Here is an 18,078-nt window from a genome sequence, read left to right on the forward strand (position 1 = left end):
AGATGGCCCGAGGGAGCACCAGGGATGATGTGAGAGGCTGGTCCATGATGCTTATTAGATGCATATTAGAAACTCCTGCTGTTTCCTCTGCCACATAAATTCTCTAGGCTGGTTTAGATGATTAAGAGCATGTGTTCCTGCTAGATCTCATGCTGTGGCTCTGACTCAGGCAATAGACCACAAACACGTTTCAAAATTCACATTTTGAACAGACTTCTGACAAATGCAGCTGTCCTTGGGACTCACAAGCAGCCAAGCAGTAAGATTTTTCTGAAGACACTGAGCTTCCAGCGGACAAACAGGCTTCTTCCCCAGCCTGTGACTGCTTCATTACAGATTCTTAATCTGAGCTGTGATTTCATCCATTCTGACTTCTCTTGAATGCCTCGAGACGATCGATTGGACAGAGGAACCATTATCCATTCAAGTCATGCAGCCTCCCTGCAGAATGCAAAAAAGTGCTGTCTCAGTCAAAATTAAAATGTTTAAGCTATTAAGCCTGTGCAATCACCCACTAAAGCAAAATACAGTCTTCTGAATATCTAATAGACGATGACATTTATAAAAAAAATTAATTCCTTGTTTCTTCTGGGGATACAAGCTTCAGCTTCTGGGGTCTCACGTTACCCTTGAGTCACTGAATATTTTTTCCACTTAAAAAAAGTAATAAATCTTTCCCTTACACGTCTAGCAGCAAAGCAGTGTCAGACACAGTGAGCGGTTAGTGAGCACATGATCAATCAAATTATGTAGCAATGCACTATAGTTAGCCCCAGAGGTGGTGGGACTAGCCCAGCTATTTGTAACACTTGCTCAGATATTTGGCTTGGACAGAACCCAAACTCCTTCTGAGGTTAAAAGGTATCCGGCAGAGCTTATTAAAATATTGAGTTTCCCCTCATCTAGAAGGGATCAGAGGCAAAAAGGCCATATAGTAGGCTGGTTCTTATGGTACTGCCATTTTCTGAGAGAGGTTAATGCATTGCCTATTTTGACCTTTTTGATGTTTACCAGACTAATAAAATATTAGAGCAGATTTGAGTTGCTACTGGTGGGAAAATCCTGGTGGGATTTGTTGCCTTGGCTTCCTAACCCCTGGTTTTGTTGTTAGAGCTTGCCATTCTCTAGTTTAGTTTTAGGATTTATACGTAATGTACACTGATCCATTGAGAATCTGTCTGTCGCTAGTTCAGTTGCTGAAAGACAATAGCACACTCTTCTGAGTAGGAAATAATTAATAATTAAAAAAAAGGCAAAACCTGTCTTCTGTGACAAAAAAATAATTAATAGTTTAAAAAAGGCAAAACCTGTCTTCTGTGACAAATATCTGTGATATACATCCTTGTTATGGAAGAGTATTATTAAAATGTAGTTTACTGGACCAAAATCCCATAGTTGGGATGTTGATTCTGCCATCGAAGTCAATAAAATTGCAGTGTTTTTCATTTTATCAGAAAGAGTGAGGAAATCTAGCCCAGATTTAAAAATAAGCCTTTGCTGTGCCTTTAAACATAAAGTACAAAATGTCAGCACAAGTTCCTACAAAGAGACACAGTTTGTTTGCACAAGCACACACAAAAAAATCTGGTTTTACATCCCCACAGAAACAAGGTGCTAACTCTGGAGTGATAGGGGAAGATGAACGCGGCAAAGTCCCCAAAGCACAAAATTATTGCAAGGCTCTTTTGAAATCATCTAGGTTTTCATCCTTGCACCAGGTGGTTCAGATACCAATAAATCTGCAGAGATAATAACTTCATTAGCTGCTTTACATTTCAAAATGTGGAATCACTTTCAGTACTTACAGATTTATTTTTTTTTTTCTCCTAGCTAAACAGCTCTCATTTCGGTGTGGCAGACAGTCTCTTTGGAAAACACTGACAGTGTTTCTTCCATTTCCAGGTCTACGGTGGCCCTGATTTCCTCTCTCCCAGACTAGCCCAGCTGTGTGTTTCAAGGTCAGCACAGAACCCACTGCGCGTCTCTACCACCGGCAATTCAGCCGTCGTCCGTTTCAAGACAGATGCGGCCATGACAGGGAAAGGTTTTAATGCCTCCTGGCAAGAAAACCTGGGTGGTGAGTATAGTGATTAATATCGGGGAAAAAAATCAGGAATTGCATGGTGGATCAGCCAGGCAAGCATTTGAAGTAGTCAAAGAGCATAGAACTGAAAACTGAAGGAGGATCTAGGTGTTGCTGGATTTGGTAACGCCAAGAGAAGCTGAAAAACACATGGAGGAAAAAATAATCTAACTAGCTAAAATCTAAGCCTATTTATGTATTTTGTAACAGTCTACCTTGCTGGAGTTTCTTCTTCACATAATAAATCAAGACATCTCTATAGCCAGAAAAGAACTTTTGCATGCTAGCAGTTCTCCCCACCCGCTCACCCACGCAGGGTCCTTCATTAGCTGAATGATGCTTTTAGTTTTAAACTGTAAAGTGAAAAAATATCTGAGAACATGGCTTAACTTGGAGAACTCAGCGGACTCCAAAAATATTTGCAGTGATTAGTAAATGCTTGAACTCCAAAAGGTTGGTCCATCCCCCATGTGATTATTTGTTCAAAAGCTTACTGGTAATCAGTAAAAGAAGAGACATGCTTAAAAGACCCAACCACATGTCTCTACATGGGAGTTCTTATGAAAAGGCCAATTATCGGAAAGTAATTGCAATGAAAAGTGGGGAGAGGCAGATTTTAATTCTTGCAGTTTTACTTGATTAAGCACACTGATTCATTGCTTTGTCAAGGTTTATACTTACCCATTTTCACAAGTTTTATGAGACAGGCACAGATTTTTTTTTTTTAATAAAATAAGTTTACAATAGTCCTTTGAATTGACCTCCTTTTGAGATCTGGCAGCTTATTTTTTCTACTTAGAACCCCTGAGGCTTTTTCATTCCTTTACAGCATCTTGCCTGTTGTACTCCAACCCCCCTCTAGCCTCTGAAATACCTGCTCACCAGAATGCAATAACAGTATAGTTTTTATCCTTGCAGTGGGCTGCCTCCATCTACAGCATTTCGGCTGAGGTTCTCTCACCCCCCTCCATCCCTTTACAACATATAAAAGTCCATTTGTTTGTGTTAGTCCTATTGAAAGCCGTGGCACTTCCCACACAGGATCCATCCTTCCAGGCTATTTAGATATTCATGAGCACTGGAGATCTTCTGGTCAGAAATACCTGATGGTGGAGTCCTCAGGAAGCCCTCAGCCACAAGTAGAAACTTGGGGCTTGCAGTTGTTGTGCTGTTCGTGGCAAAAGTAGAGCTTGTAGCTATCTTGATATTTTCAGAAATGGTTTTCTCCCCCCGGTGCTGAGTTGGGTCTAGTTGTTGCTTTCTCAGTATGCAGTCATATGAACAGTATTTTTGGTTGCTTTTACAATACCTAGGATAGAGGAACACCAGTACTAACGCTTCAGCTTTTACAACATCTACTGCCAGCCTGGGTCTAGGAAGAAACATCACAAGGATTGTATATTCACCAATAGTGATAATGTTATACTTTTCTGATAGTCATTTCCACCAATTTCTGTTGTGGACAGGACACTTCAACGGTTAGAGCACTCATCTTACAAAAGTTTAATATAGAAAATATAAAGATAGAGGTGTTTTTCCCTTAGTTTAAAAATAGAGGTGGAATCTCACTGAGCATTAAAGAGCTTCTGATTAAAACTGATTATGTCTTTTTCAGGCTGTGGTGGGATTTTCCAAGCTACCAGTGGGGAAATCCATTCTCCAAACTATCCTCAGCCTTATAATAACAACACAGATTGTTCGTGGGTTATCCAAGTTGACTCCAGCCACAGAGTCCTATTGAACTTCACGGATTTTGACATTGAAAATCACCATTCGTGTAACTATGACAACGTTGCAGTAAGTAACAATAGAAATTTCAAAAATTTCCTTATTGAGTCTGATGAAATGCTTGCAAAAGAGGAAGCTTACTGTGCAACCCAGGCTGCACTTGGTTTCAGACGGGTAGTTGCATAGTCATATTTATTCACTGATGAACTAAGGCTTCAATTCACAGCTAAATAGTTATGGTCTAGTTCCCTTTGCTTTGCCAATGAAACAGGCTTCACAAAGGTATTTCTGCATTCTTCCAGGTTCCCATTTATATCCAGAAGGATCTTTCCCTGCAAGCAGTGCATGCTGCATCCTGGCACCACGCTTTTCCTTTTGGTGGCGTGCGCTGTAGTTAGCACTGCAGGAATAACCTCATACATCCATGGCTTTTATTATGACACCCTTGACCATTTATAGCCCACTTTGCCACAGGTTACTGCAAGCCATGGGATGGGCTCCCACAGATGGAATAGATTGCCCACGCTCTGTTACAAACTCGGGACAGAGTGAGGTCTACATCCAGAAGGAATTCTGACTGGCCAGTTTTCTTTATGCATGCACTCTGTATTCAGGTGCTCCTCAGCTCTCCCTTTAATTGCTTCATTAGAGCTGCTGCTCTCTTAAAAGCTTCACACTGCTGTTTGTTTGTGAATTTTGGTTGATGTCACAGAAATGCAAGTTGCTGCTCAATCAGTGCACGACAACGCTCCCCGTCTCCACTTGGCCTTTTGGGAGCAGGGACGTGAAATCCTGACCTTTGATGTCAGATTGCACTTCACTCAGCACAAAGGCATGTGTGATCCGTACCAGTCAGATAAAGTGCAGTCACTGTGGCCCCAAATCCAGCTTTTCTCTCCTTGATAAACTGACATTCATAGAGAACTCAATTTGGCAGGAGCTGAGACTCTTTTGAAAACAGCATCAGTTTTAACAGCATTGCCTTGTAAAGATTTTTTGGTACTGAACCAGAAAAAAGAAAATGTGTCCCCCTTTTGCTGAGCAGAACTGAACATTTCATTTGGCCACAAAGTGTCTTTGTACACCGACTGTTCATTTTTTTTTCTCGTTCGGAAGCATAGGGAAATATATCTTTTTATTTAAAACTACACCAGGGGAATCACTGAAAGTGAGAATCTCTTGGAAAATTTTCCAAGTCTTCTGTGATATCACACAGGAATAGAAAATGAGATTGCCTGACAGAGACACGGGCCGTCTGAAACAGCAGTGCTGGTAAAAAAGGGCTAAATTCTGAAAAGGCCTGATATACAAGCTTCTCTTTTAAACCTGCTGCCAACAGATGCATGTACATATCTTAATGCTTTGTAGACTACTCAGCTCCGTGAGCTCCTTGCAGTTACAGGCACAACTCCCACCACCTTTATAGGCCAGGTACGGGCACTGGGGTTTTAATCATGGCAAGGCACCAGTCCTTCAGCTGGCAGAGGAGAAGGCTGTGGCAGAGCTCTTTGCAAACCATTGCAGTGCGGTGACACTCCTTTTCCTCTATTGCCATACGAGTTGCTGTTGTTTGCTTCTGCTTTTTGGGTTTTTGGGAGTGGTGGAGGAGGAAGTTGCCCACCAGCCCCAGCTGTGCAACCAGGACTGAAGCAGCAATGTCGGCAGGGAGGGAGATTTAAATTTAATGCAGGCACCACTCACTGCTCACCAAGCAGAGGGTGGTTTGAAAATGGATGAGGGAGAATGCCGATTTGAAGCCAAGAGATAACAAAGGGTTATCCGGTCTATGAGGAAGAGAAGAGCTCTTCAGTTCTAATGTGAGGAGACCAGCAGGGCAAGAAAGGAATGGATGGGGTTTCTTTCTCTACCTGGTATGCCAATAAGCAGAAAATCCCTTGTTACCAACACCTGGATGTGATTTGTGTTCATCTGGGTCCAAGGCTTGCTCTAAGCCTCCCATGGTAATAGAGCAGAGTGAGGGGAGAGAGAACGCCTGGAAACATCTGAGGAGATGTCTGACCGTGAACGGTTTAGGAATTGCATTCCAAAAGCTGAGTAAAATGGAAAATATGGACAGCTAAGGAAGCTGGTGGGTTGTTTTTCCCTCTCTACTATAGGGACAACTACTGTGTATGAGTAACACAGTGGTTCCACCCTTTTCTGTTTCTTAAATTTTTACTTATCTTTATTTGCTCTGTGAGTTCTCTTGAGGCTCCCCCTCCACCCTTGAGTTTTTTTTTTCCTTCATCATTCCCCTTCTAGAACCAGCCATTTGTCCCTGCACTATGACTCAAGATTTTTTTTGTTTGTTTGTTTTTTAAATATTTCTACCATAGATTCTTTTCTATGGGGAACACATGAAAATGTGTTGTGTTTTTTTTTCCTGTAATGTTTTCCATTGCAGATTTGTTATGTGGGCAAAATGGAGGTAGGGAAAACACTCATTTCTACTGCTTCTTGGCTATGCTGCAACTCTAAAAAGCCCAGTGTGGTTTTGAGTTCAATTCAATGATTTCATATGTGAATCTGAGCACATTTCTAGGTTCAGCCAAATGGGTTTGAAGCCCGTAACGGTAACTCAGGGTGTAACTGCCCTGAGTTCCCTCTAGAGTCAACAGATGCAGAGCACAGAGAGCAGCCCAGGCCACCAAAAAGCACACTCTTTGGTCACTTGGCTGCCAAAATGCAGTTGATTACTCAGTTTCTGTGCCTCAGTTCTGTAACTTATCCGTTCTCAGAACAGATAAACATTTCATCTGCTAAATGAGAATGTACATAGCCTCTACTTCCTCTGATCTCAAATATAACTTAGTCATAGCCTGTAGAAAGCATAAGATCTTTGAGAAGACTTTTTGCTGTTACTCTCACCATACAAAAAGAATAATTTTTTAATTTCTCTTCGTGTACCAGCCCATTTATATCTGGAGACTGTGTCTTGCAACAAACAAATTTGTTTCTTTGAAGGAAAATAGGGGGAAATAAATAGTGAATGCACTAATTCCTGTATTTTTTTGTCCATGTGCTTAACCAGTATTGTATCTGATACTACACCAGGAGTGCAGGCTAGCAAGCTGCAAGTATCTGGAGACTCGAGGAGGATGTGGCTCAGAAAGCAGTGTTTGTAGCACAAGGCATTGAAAAGTGGAGGGAGAAATATTTTGTTCTTTTAAGTGGCTTTGATTAAGTAAATGTTATTTTTCTTTCCTGTTACAATATAACAAGTAGTACACAGAAATGTAGAAATGTAAGCCCTTGGGAGCTAGAGAGGAGGTAGGACTTCATTTATTCCGGGTGCGGGGAGAGAGAATCTTTTAAGAGAGGGCAGATGGAAACATGTAGAGTTTTTGCAGCTCAGACGACAAAAAATTATCTTTTTGTCATGTGCTTTTAATGCAGGACACAATTTAACAAGAAGGCAATGAGTCACACAGTTATGTTCATAGTGGAAAGGGAAAAAGGGAAGACAAGGGCAAATTGCTGCTATGCACAGTGCAAATGAAAACTTGACTTTTAAGCACACAGATGCTTCATTTTCCTTTACTCATGTGGTCACAGAAATGCATTTCTCAGATGTTTTCAAAATAACTTTCAGAAGCTGCAGAGAGACACAACTCTTCCCTGAACTAGTGTGTGAATATTGTGGTTTCTGATCTAGATCCAAGAACTGAAATCCTCCCTATAAAATAGTTTAAGTTAATAAATAGCAGGTGAGCAAAAATGATGCAACCCTACAATACCCACGTGTTACTGGTCCTGCTTAACTTGTAGCTGCCATAACCCCTAAGAATTGCAGCTTTATCTCACTAATGCTTATGCTTTAATCAGATTTTTAGTAAGTGTAAGGGCCAGGAATCATTTCTGGGTTTCTGAAAGAGGTGACAGTAGCATTCTTCAAGCAAGCTGCCCAGAAACAGCAAATACACTTGATTTAGAAAACATTCCTCTGACTTCATGCTCTTCTCCCAGTATTACTGAAAGACTTCTTTATTCCAGAAAGATCTTGGCATGAAATGTCTGCTTAGTCTCTTATGTTACCCATCCTTAATATCTTCCTGAGTAAGAAAGCTCAACGACTAGAGCCTCACACCAGTCCATGTGTCAGTGGTCAGATCCTCAGCTGTGCAGGGTGGCTCAGGTCCACCAAAGCCATCAAAGTTTACGTGAACTGCAGTCAGGCCCTCTCTCCGCGTCCTGTCAATGCAAGGCTTATTCTCAGTTCTAGCATTCAGATAAAATCCTCCCACTACTGTCTAGGGAAAGCCAGCACCTTAATTCCTAACAGTCATTTTGTTAGTCATTCCTTTTTTCACATTCCGTAGTTTGTGGTTTCTAACTCCAGGCGGTCTGATTTATATACAGGATATAAGTGCAGAGGAAGAATAAACACCACAAACTGTGTATTAAAGGGCTGATTGTGGCAGGATGCCAAGAGCAAAGAAAAGGTTGGATATTTTGGGTCTGTTTACAGGTGCTCACTTTGACAGACACTGCAGTACACTTAATACTCCGTTCTGAAGTCCCACAGAGCTAGCTAGGGTTATATGCCCAAGGGCAAATGTTTAATTGATGAATACACCATTGGCTATGCTGGGTATGTCAGTGGATGAAGCACATGCTTTTTCCTTTGTTTCTCAGCTCCACGGTTTATTTGAGACAGGTCAGCTTTTTCTCAGCTACTGTTTTTATATTTTTTTTCAAAGACCTTTGAATACTGGAGGCAGAAACATTGCATTGCATTGCACAGCCTCGTTAGAAATTTTTAATTAATTGGTGCCATATTGCACAGAGGATGGAATTTGAGGCATTTTGAAGTAAGGTAGGACAATCTTAATAAGAAGTACCTTTATTCTAACCCAATGGCATTATTTTGCTCAAAGTGGGGTTTCATATAGCTTTTAGCATTCTGGCACCTGAATATCTTCCAGTCCTCCTACCCATGTTTTTCTCCATATTTTTCTCCATTTTGCTATAGGAAGCTGAGTCACAGGTTGTATTCAGGGACATGCAAGTCGTTAATGCTGAAACGGGAACTGAATTCAGCTCTTGCTGCTGCCCAGGAGCTCAAAGGCTCTTCCTCTGTGGGTCACACAACTCTGCCCATCGCTTCTGACACCAGGCACAAGGGCTCTGGGGGTGGCCCGTGGCTCCAAACCCAGCAGCAACAAGTCATGTCTGCTGCAGCACCAGGAGCCATTGGTGGGACACTGGAGACTCCCCCCTCTGTAGATCCTCTTTCTATAATTTTTATGGTGGCCATTTTCCCCTCTCTGTAGATCCTCTTTCTATAATTTTTATGTCGCTTGAGCTAGAAACTCATTGGTTTTAACTTCACTGTCCTTCTCTCTGATTGTGACACAGAGAGGAAGGAAACAAAATTATCAGCTGTAAGGGGAAAAAAGAGAAGGCAGGCATTTGTGGTGAAATGAAAAGTGAAGTTTTGTAAAACCATCTTTGCTTTCTTCCTTCCTTTTTTTTTTTTCCTCTTCTTTCTCCTCTGCTTAAATGACACTTCATGTATATCTGTGTAATTCAGCACTCTAAAGCTATTAGAAAGCACAGATAAATGCACGCTGATCCTTGATGCTACAGTCATAGCTCCCACCGGTGCACTAGTCGCACGTTAGGGCCAATTGAGAAGACTTTACTGAGGTAAGATGTAGGGTTTAACTGAATAAAAACTACAAGGGGACTCAGCCATTAGGAGAAAACAAGAAATGGATGGAGACATCTGGATTGTTAAAGGAGATTTGCTTCCATACCAGATACACACAGAGGAGATGGTTACTTGCATTTGTGTTATCAAGGCTACATGCATTTATTTGAATAAATGCATGCATTTATTTTGAAATGACCCCAGAATTAAGATAGGCCTTGAATATTTTGTTTGCAGTGCCCATACCAGGGACATACCAAGCTCAAAATGTACTAAACATAAGAGGCAGAATGAACTAAAAGTCTTCTCAAGGATCCTATTGCAACCAAATACTTCTTTTGATCTTTTCATGAACAGGTATTTGATGGTGGTAGCAATGAAGCACCACTTCTCAGGAAACTCTGTGGGACACAGCATCCTCCTCCCATCACTTCCTCCACCAACCTGATGTACGTCCGACTGCGCTCCGATACAACCATCCAGCACCGGGGCTTCAGTGCTCACTTTACTGAAGGTAATTTTGCCACTTACATTAATGCATATTTACCTAATCACCAGTTTGTTTGTATTAGACACAATCTTTTAGCACAGCTGATAACAGGGAGTGTTTCTACACGTGCAGCACACCAGTGTGTATCTTTAACGGGACTGAATTTTTCCAATTTATATATTAAAGAAGTTAAAAGCTATGGATCACCTTAGACTCTTTGACTGGGGAGAAAATGTACTTTTTATAGCAAAGCATCTAGCACATGTCAGCTGCCTCTTATTCCTCCTCCCTAGAGGGTTCCTACACATAACTGTCCTGAGAAAAATGGGCAACTGACAGTTTTCACAAACCTAGTCACAAAATAACATTTTATATGTCTATCCATGCGCGTGAATCTGAAAAGCTACAAAAGAATTCTGTGTGGTGCTGTGGATGAAGTTCATGGATTCAGGCTTGCAAAGCCTGCCAAATATCAACTATCCAATTTGTGGAGGACTAATTGGTATTTTACATGGTTTCCTTTTTAATGAAAAACGACACCAACTGGGCAGACTTTTTCATGAAGTTACACACTATTTTACTGTGATTTTCTTTCTTTTTTTTTCGCAATAACTTGGAAACATATTTTCCCCAAGACATAGCCATTTAGTTTTTGCAGAGAAAATATCTTTCTCTCATTTTCTTCTTAATATTCTTTTTACTATAAAATAGTACTTTTCCCAGATTTTTTTTTCTGTGAAAAATTGTAAAGAAAAGGAGGAATTTGCATCAGCAAAAATCTCAGGAACCCCAGTTATTGAGGATGGAGGCGATCCCGCTTCCCTCTTCCTGAGAAAACCCTGTGAGTCCATCTCCTGCTGGATGTTTTAAGGAGCACAGCACGATAAACGAATCTGAGTCTTTGGTACCTAATTCCCCATCCTGCTGTTTAAAGCAGCTGTGTGTTAACCTTGGATGTGGGGGTTTCGTGGTGAGTCAGTATGCTTAGAAATGGCATCACTGAGTGCTCCCAGCCAGAGTCATGCAGTCAGCCAAGCTCTTGCATGTGTGCAACATTTCACACAATTGCAGTTTTGTTGACGCAGCCCAAAGGAGGATCAGGCCAATGCAATCTGATGCCATCTTTGGGCATTGGAAGGTTCTGGAGAGTTTCTTAGGATTTTTTTTCCTTCCAAGTTGCCAGCACAAGCAAATGGTCAGAGAAGTGGGTGTATGATTGCACTACCCTGAAACCAAGTTATTTTTGCCCCAGTGTTGCTCTTCTGGGCTCTGAGGAGCTGATAAAAGATGAGATCTGTTCCCAAGTCACTCTGATTTCTCTCAGAGGGTCAGCCAGGTGCAGCATGGCCTATGGAACCAGATCAAGAAAGTACATCTGGTGCTGGGAGCTAGTCCTTAAGGCTCGTTTTCTGATAAATTACTATTGTGAATTTTATCCTCATTTCACATTGATGTAGCATGTAACACTTTATGCATTCATTTTCACTACAGAATCTAAGATCTGTGGCTTGTACATATAAATCTCTGTGTGTGTCTCATTCTAAAGCGTGCGGAAGTTCCATAGAGTCAGATTCAGTTGGGGCAGCAATTTCCTCTCCTCTGTATCCTGCCAAATACCCAAACAATCAGAACTGCAGCTGGATTATTCAGGCTCAGGAACCATGTAAGTAAAAACATCTTTTATAGTTAGCTGGGATGACTAACATCCTCATCTTCTTTCTGTAACAACAATACAAAATTGCTCCTTTATTTCTCTAGGAAGTTCTGCATCCTGGTAGTTAGATGGTGTGGCCCTCTTAATCTGTCCTAAATCGGATTTCACTGCAAAAGAATTAGTGCCTACTGAGGAAAACAGTTTATAACTTTGTCATCTTAGCTGATTTACTGTGACCCAAGTGTTGCAATTATAAATGAGGTGTTGAATCCTATGTGAATTTGGATTGGTCCGTGAGAAAATCTAAGGGTTTATATATGATTAAAGCACTTGTATTTAGCCAACCTTATTTTGGTCTGGATTTTCCGAGCTAGAGTTGTGTTAGATCAAATCTATGCTGTTAACATTAAATTAAATAAGGAGAGAAGGTACACAGGAATTTCAATTTCAAATTTCAAATAATAAAATTTAAAATTTCAAATATAAATAATAAATAAATAAATAAACTGGTCTTATGTGTATAGATACAACCTCAGATGTCCCGGTCTAATTTTGGACAGATTTATGATTGATCATGAACACCCAATATTTTCCATCAGATACGGGTATTACTTTTAATACCCAATATTACATTTACATTCTAGATGATTCCTAAAAATTATTTACAGTTGAGTAATAGTATCCTGGTAACATCATTTAAAATAAATGTTTATTTTTAATAGCAACTACTGAACTTCAGTTGCTCATCTGATATTTAGCCACGGTTGTTAAAATCACAGAATGTTCCAACCACATCTATAAAATTATTTTGCTAAGTTACAAAATGGAAATCAATTTGTGAAAGAAAACACCAAAACAAAAATCAGGAGATAAGCAATATCTTTTTTTTATTATTATTTTTTTTTAGCATAGGCTCTTATACAAAGACACGAAAATGATCTCATCTAGGCTGTTCCTCACCTGCACAACGTTTATTTTTAAAGACAATCTTTTCCTGGATCCAGGTGGAAAAGTGAGACATAACTGTTGTTTCCTGAATTCCATCAATATGAGAGACCAAAAAATGCTGTGTAAGAAGTACCCTGTGCATGTGGTGAGGTCCTCTGCTTCCCACCAGCCCCACCACCACAGGTCCCAGAGAGGTGCCCATGGCTCCGCTGTGCCTCTCACCCAGCGGGACGGGGCACGGCCACCTAGAATAGATACAGCCAGTGGCAAACCACAGCAGGGTTCCTGCTCTGCTTTGACTGAGAAGGCCAACGAAAGCCTCCTGCTCTTGCCACCCACCCGCTGTGTTTTCCCTTTTTGCTTTGTACCCCGAGGACCTGCATTGCTGGCACCCCGCTGGACGCAGCGCCCGGGCCCATGGCTGTCACTGCAGCTCATTCTAGCTGAGTAGCTGCAGCCCAGAGAGGAGCAAAATATTTGTGTCACGTTCAGGCTTGGTCAATGTGGGAGAAAACTTAGTTATCATCTAAATCCTGAGGTTTTCTGACCTGCTGAAAGAGCATAGGAGCTCTGAGGCCAGGAGGAAACACAAACGGGTGTTGAGGACAGCCTCTCTTCTTCCAGCTGTTCACATCAGACAAGCAAAGAGAAATAACGAGAGTCAAAAATACCCTGAGTCAGAAATCCTCTATTTTCAGGACATAGCCTGCAGTCCAAGGATGTGGAAAATCCAATCCCATACAATTTAGCTGAGTGTAGTTAATGATCCTTTAACCAGTCTGATTGATGTATGTGGAACGTTACAAAACGATGAAAGAACCAGCTCTTTCTGGGTCTGGAGCAGGGCAGCATCGATTCCCATTTTGTCCCGATCTATGGTATAGATCACAAAGGGACAGAAGGTCATGGCTGGGTGGAAATAAGTTTTGTTTCTGAATGTGCACAAATTTTCCATGTTGTATTTGCTGACATTTTCAGTATATGATGGAGTTGATCAGATATTAAGAAATTTAAATTCACGTGTATGTGATAAATCCTATGCTTCTAATGTCAGTTGTACAGGAAAGTACTGAAATCTGAACAGATTTACCAGGACCCGTCCCTCAAATTCACTCCACGTACCAGGGAATACGCTACTTCATATGTTATGCTTTATGGGGACTGATTGACTTCAGGGGACAAAAGAGAAGATGGCACATTTGTTTACATGTAATTTTTTCTCTGTGAAATGAATGCCAAACTTCTTTTTTAATTTTTTACTCTTTGCTGTTGCCAGTTAACCATGTCACACTCTCATTCACTGACTTGGACATTGAAAACAACAGACAAAACTGTACGACGGATTTTGTGGAGATTTTGGATGGGAATAACTACGAGGCTCCTCTTCGAGGTATTGTACCTTTCCCTTGTTTATTCTACACCTAAGGTAAGCAGGAGAAGGTTTCCTGTGAGGGTTCTCCTGCTTCATGGAATTTCTCTGATAAAGGAAGCTCCTTGGCCCCTCTGGCCAGAGGAGACTGGGGTTGGAGGGCAAATCTTCAGTGTGAATGCCCAGGCTTCCCAGGCTCTGACTGTCCCTACTAACCTGCAGTTTGGAATTGACTCCAGCTGCCTTTTCCTTCCTCCTCAGCTGAACAATATTGGGAACCAAGCAATTCAGTTTAAACTGAATTCCCAGTTAACTGTACAAAAACATAGCGTAACCCACACTCGTAGGCACAGTCCACACTAAACACAGGTTGAAGAACGCTGCACATTTCCGGGAGCAGAAAATGGATTTTCCTCAAGCCCAAGAAAGCCTGACTTTCTGCTTGTTCCTGAATTTTCTACAGCTTTTTCCCGACATCTCTGTCCAGAGCCATCACCTTCAAGTGGCAGGAGCAGCCTGGAGCAGTGAAATTCAGTGCTTGTGCTGCCAGAAAGCTGTGGGAGAGCCCTGGCCACTGGGTGGTCCTGACTCCTGTCACATCCCCAGAGCTGCCTGAAGCTCCTTTCTGGGAAATGTGGAATATCTGTGCCTTATTATGCTCTCCCTTATTCTGCTTTTGTATATGCTCCTATGTCAAGAGTGGGGCTGTGCTTAATTGAAATGGTTTGTAACTAGGAGCAGAATTCTTTTTTTTGGTCTCTGACCCTTGGCTTTCACTCGGGGAGAGGCCCAGGACACTAGCTGCTATTTTTCTTTTTGCTGTCAGATGCCTTGCTGCTCGATCATGATTCATATTTTTAATCCCCATGTTACAGTCCATTACAAGAGAACTGGTCTGCTATTTGTCACGGGTTTTTTTCATCAGAAACCAATTGAGTGAAATGGAAACTACTGTCAGATATATTTGATGGGATTTTTTTTTTAATTAGGCTGTAATTTCTGGATAGAGTGAACACAAACAAGCTCAGTGATAGAACAGCCTGTGACTGGGGTGTCTGAAGTGCAGGAGGTCCTTCCTCTGTTAAAAAAAATTGCCACCAGATTTGAGTTCTGTGCTAATGAAATGGAGTATTTCATTTTTATGTAGATTGAATTGACAACTGCAATTGTAAGCAACAAATGTTCCTTCTGGTTGCTGTCAGGCATTAACCCCAAATGTTAAATTAACCACTGTAATTACATGCTGAGCAGTCCTTTCTTTCTTGCTGGCTTGTTCTCTTTCAGGCCGTTACTGTGGCACTACTATACCACATCCCATCACTTCTTTTGGTAATGCCTTGGTGGTGAACTTTATCTCCAACAACGACTTTACTGCCAGGGGCTTCCATGCCACCTATGCTGCATCATCTTCATGTAAGTCTCTATAGAATCACAGAATCACAGAATGGTTTGGGTTGGAAGGCACCTTAAAGATCATGGAGTTCCAATCCCCTGCCCTGGGCAGGGACACCTCCCACCAGACCAGGTTGCTCCAAGCCCCATCCAGCCTGGCCTTGAACCCCTCCAGGGATGGGGCAGCCACAGCTTCTCTGGGCAACCTCTTCCAGTGTCTCACCACCCTCACAGCAAAGAATTTCCTTCTGGTACCTAATCTAAATCTCCTCTCTTCTAATTTAACAGGCATTGCTACATTATGCCTCCGACTTCTAAGAAAAAGAGCATATCCTGTATCTCTTTGTTTCTCTGACATTCCCTCTTCTAAAATCCCCTCTTTTTTGGCTGAGGTCTCAGCAAGTATATCAACAAGCTAAAGAACTAGGAGACAAGGAGAAACGCTTTCTTGATTCGCAAATGCTCTGGGTCTGTCAAGATATGTTTTTTTTATGTCATCTCTCTCAACTCTCTGCTGTCTCCTTCTTGTTGCAGCCTGTGGGGGTGATTTCCACATGGACAGAGGAGCTTTCAACAGCCCTGGCTATCCTGACCAGTATCCGCCCAACACCGAGTGTGTCTGGAGGATTTTCAGCTCCCCTGGCAACCGGCTCCAGCTGTCCTTCATGTAAATGCATTGCCAGGGGTTATTATTCAGCCCTTTAACAGACCTGAAGGAAGGATGCTCTCTGTTTATTAGGAAATGTAATTACCCAGATGATAAAGCTAAACCATGTTTTTAGAGTAACTTGGAAAGCGAACACAGCAGTGGTTAGTGGCAGCTTGCAATCAGTGTCTTAGTCATTGTTTAGCCATATATAGCATTATATAAATAGGTGGTTTATTGTTTGAGCACCATGGGATGCTGAAGACGCCAGTTCTCACTCACTCAGAAACAAGAAAAGGAAAATTGGCATTGGTCTGCCTTTTCTTTATAAAGGAGATTCCTACTATTTCCTCACTACCAGATTCATTGTAGTATTTATTATATATCTGAGTAATACAAAGGGCCCGGATATTCCCCAGAATGTAGAGTTTAAATTGATATTAAATTCTTCAAAATTTCTCAAATAATTAGAGCAGTGGAGGTACAACAGAGGCCCAGGAGAGTATCTGAAAGAATTCTGTTTTCCCTTCAGCAAAGTAACTTTCCTTTGAAGACTTCTGACAGGACCGTCATGATCCACAGAACAACGTGGAGTCCTTCACCAGGGTCATTAGGATGTTCTTTACCCAAGAGGTGGATTTCTGAGCCTCCCTGCTTCCCGGCATCAACCAGTGGCTGCTGCCAAGACAGAGAGGACTGACCCTTTGCAAAGCTTATAAAAAACCAGCAGGAAAAGAAAAGTAATTCTGAAACCTGCATTTACCGTTAATCAGGACAAAAAGAAAAATTGCCCAGTAACACGCTGACTGCATAAGGTGTAATTTGTTAGGCACATAGTGATTCACCCAATAAACTCAATAAAAAAGGCATTCTATTCCCCCTTTGCTCACTAGAGCAGAAAAAAGTACTGCAGCCTAAAAACATTTTCCAGAATATTTGCTACAAAATAATGAATAACAACTTTTCGGAATCAAAACAGAAATCTAGTGTGAAGCAGAAACTATCAGTGGAACATACATTCAGTTATATAAAGTGACACTGAGTAGCTGTAAACCCTTTTTTTCAGCTACACATAGCTGAAAGGCAGCTGAAAACACTGGAAAGCATGGAGTAATTGTGTTAGAAAGCAGTATTTAATTTATTTTTTTTAATTTAATATTAGGGGTTTATAAAGTTTTGTTGGCATGAGGCGTTCATTTTCTTCGGCTCGGTCTGAACAGAAATGCCTGTCTTGCAATTTGAGGCTTAGCTTTAAATTAGTCTGAAGTATATCCAGATGAGTGGCTGGAACCATTTTCCAGCATGTGTACACCCAGCACGTATGGTTGTAGTCAGGACTGAGGGGGCAGAGCTGTTACCAGAAAAGGAGAATGCACAAATATTTGGGGCACAAATTATAAGAGGCGCTCTCTGGAATTGATACTATTCATAGCCTGCTTCTGAAACCCATATTGGATTGAATCAAGGCACGTCACTTAGAATAACATCACGTTTCTTTAGAATATACTTATATTATTATTATTATATACTTATTATATATGAGAATATACTCAGCTTGGTGCAATAATTTAGAATTTGTAACTTGATTACTAAATCCCATTCCTTTTCTAAGATTTAGAAGAGTTCATAGCAATTCAGCTGCGTGAAACTCAGAGAGGCCAGAGAAGTAGTAATATTTTCTAATTCTGGAGAAACTGCTATAGGATTTCTGAGCTCTGAGACATTAAATACAAATGAATCTAGGCCCCTGAAAATTGTTCTCTTGACAGAGAGCGTACTGAAATTATATACATATGAAGGGGCTGCAAATTGTTTGTAAGGCTGAAAGTATTCTCTTTACCTAATAGATGTGCACTCAGTAAATAGTCTGCCCCGGGCTCATATTAAAAATTGGTTTTATATATCAGGGGCTTTTTGTGTTCCATGGCTGTTGTTGAAGAACCAACTAATATCACAAGGGCTTGAGACCTTGTTATAACTTTGCAAAACGAAGCTCTGCCATAAAATAAGGGGCCAGAAAGGAGAAAGCCCTATATGGATAGCACTGCCAGGGAATGAGCAATGACTTCTGGGTTCTGGAGAGTTTTGTTGCTGCCACCTTCTTAACTGTTACAG

General features: G+C 41.2%; 1 protein-coding gene across 1 annotated transcript in view; it reads left to right on the forward strand.

Annotated features, from left to right (window-relative positions):
• CUBN (cubilin) overlaps positions 1-18,078 on the forward strand; it is a 166,347-nt gene that overhangs the window by 77,149 nt on the left and 71,120 nt on the right. Inside the window, exons 30-36 of the mRNA XM_014945868.1 lie at positions 1,903-2,077; positions 3,699-3,880; positions 9,822-9,978; positions 11,501-11,617; positions 13,833-13,946; positions 15,210-15,338; positions 15,852-15,984. Of these exons, the coding sequence (XP_014801354.1) occupies positions 1,903-2,077; positions 3,699-3,880; positions 9,822-9,978; positions 11,501-11,617; positions 13,833-13,946; positions 15,210-15,338; positions 15,852-15,984 (1,007 nt within the window). The remainder of the gene's footprint in view (positions 1-1,902; positions 2,078-3,698; positions 3,881-9,821; positions 9,979-11,500; positions 11,618-13,832; positions 13,947-15,209; positions 15,339-15,851; positions 15,985-18,078) is intronic.

This window comes from Calidris pugnax, unplaced genomic scaffold (assembly GCF_001431845.1).
Source record: "Calidris pugnax isolate Ruff unplaced genomic scaffold, ASM143184v1 scaffold19, whole genome shotgun sequence".
NCBI lineage: Eukaryota > Metazoa > Chordata > Aves > Charadriiformes > Scolopacidae > Calidris > Calidris pugnax.